The following is a 1,554-nucleotide window of genomic DNA, read 5'->3' as shown; positions in this document are numbered from 1 at the left end:
TGACTTCACATTTAGTCATGTTGTAATGGTGAGGGTTTGAGTGGATGTGGGCAATGTGGAGGCTGACAGAATGTTATAAGAAGGATATGGAGATGGGTAAGCTTAGGAAAGAAAGGGGATGGAGTTACGGTTAGGGGAAGGTTGGGATAGTCTGCTGAGTCGGTTGCATGGGAAAGGCTTATTGCTGCAAAAAGTGAGAAGCCGTTCATAGCATTAGAACCCTTGCTGAGGTATTGTTTATTTTTGTGTGGTTTGGAGCTGTGAACTGAGAGCTAAGTGTGACTTTCGGACTATGAGCTGTAGCTTGCTTTTTGTTTTAGAAAAAAAAAGAGCAACCTGATTTTTGTTTGAGACCAGGCCTGGAAGTTAACTGCAGGTTGATTCTCGTCCAGAGAACACTTCAGATGTTTCAGTTCCAAAGATGAATTGCACCCAGAAAGCTGGGAGATGTTTGAATATTAACTGGCGCCTCAGGGAGACAATCAGATGAACAAAGAGGAACCAAAAGTTGAACTGGTTTTTTAATTGTGTGTGAGTCAGAAGGATTGTACTTGAGAAAGTATAAGATGGAGCTTTGATTGCTCCCTGGTTATCTCCTCATTAACAACTGATTGAAAGTTCAGAGAATAGAATCATTGATTTAAATGACTTTTTTCCCAGAGCGTTGATATATTCAGAAATCAAGCGAGATATTATCCTCTGTACCTGCGATGTTATGGATTATGGAGCCTGATTAAAAGAACTGGCTAGTTACATCTCCCTTTTCTTTTCACTTGTCCCTTAATTGCATTTGTTTGCTTCTCTATATGATTGGGAGTTTGAATTGAAGAAGATTGGGTTTAAATCATAGACATTTATTAGATTCCCTTGTTGTTTATCTTTGCTCTGCTAAAACTATTGCATTATTCATAAATTGTTAACTCTTCTGCTTAAGCTATTACTTGGTGTTTGGTATCGGTTGTTCACTAAGTCTGGTTAAGAATAGTTTGGATCACTTTTGAGGGTCATTGAATATTTTAATTTTACTGTGTTGCAAATACAGTGAGGCTGATTTGATTTGGCTGTTTGTCTCTGTCATAACAACACTTCTCTGTAGGAGAGAGATGTTTGGCTGGAGGTCATGGAAGGCTTGTGTGTTTTTAACATACTGTTGATCTTCATGTGTGCTTGCAGATGGCGCCTGCGTGTGTTGGAAAAACACAAAAATTCTCACAAACCCCTTCATGGCTGCGACACTGCTGTGGGCAGCTGCTGTCCGAGAGATTGATGAAGCCAAATGGTGTGCAGGCAGTGGTCAGAGGAATAGTAGAAGGAGCTGGAGGTAAGCAATCAGGCCACTGTGAAGATCAGACAGGCCAAACTGACACTGTTTGGGAGGAGCTTTGGAAACAATTTCTTGTGCAGCATCGGGATTTGGAGTGATCGGGGATTGGTTAGTGCTCAGGCTCAGGGTGATTGGGGTTTATTGGGTAGTGTTGGAGCACAGGGTGATCGGGGTTTATCGGGTAGTGTTGGAGCACAGGGTGATCGGGGTTTATCGGGCAGTGTTGGAGC

At 42.0% G+C, this 1,554-nt stretch overlaps 1 protein-coding gene across 1 annotated transcript in view; it reads left to right on the top strand.

The window, feature by feature from the left end:
* tango6 (transport and golgi organization 6 homolog (Drosophila)) overlaps positions 1-1,554 on the top strand; it is a 140,058-nt gene that overhangs the window by 12,162 nt on the left and 126,342 nt on the right. Inside the window, exon 4 of the mRNA XM_048605931.1 lies at positions 1,174-1,321. Within this exon, the coding sequence (XP_048461888.1) occupies positions 1,174-1,321 (148 nt within the window). The remainder of the gene's footprint in view (positions 1-1,173; positions 1,322-1,554) is intronic.

Source organism: Rhincodon typus, chromosome 15 (genome assembly GCF_021869965.1).
Source record: "Rhincodon typus isolate 14 chromosome 15, sRhiTyp1.1, whole genome shotgun sequence".
Taxonomy (NCBI): domain Eukaryota; kingdom Metazoa; phylum Chordata; class Chondrichthyes; order Orectolobiformes; family Rhincodontidae; genus Rhincodon; species Rhincodon typus.
Note: the sequence above shows the minus strand (reverse complement) of the source record. Positions and strands in the feature narration are given on the sequence as shown.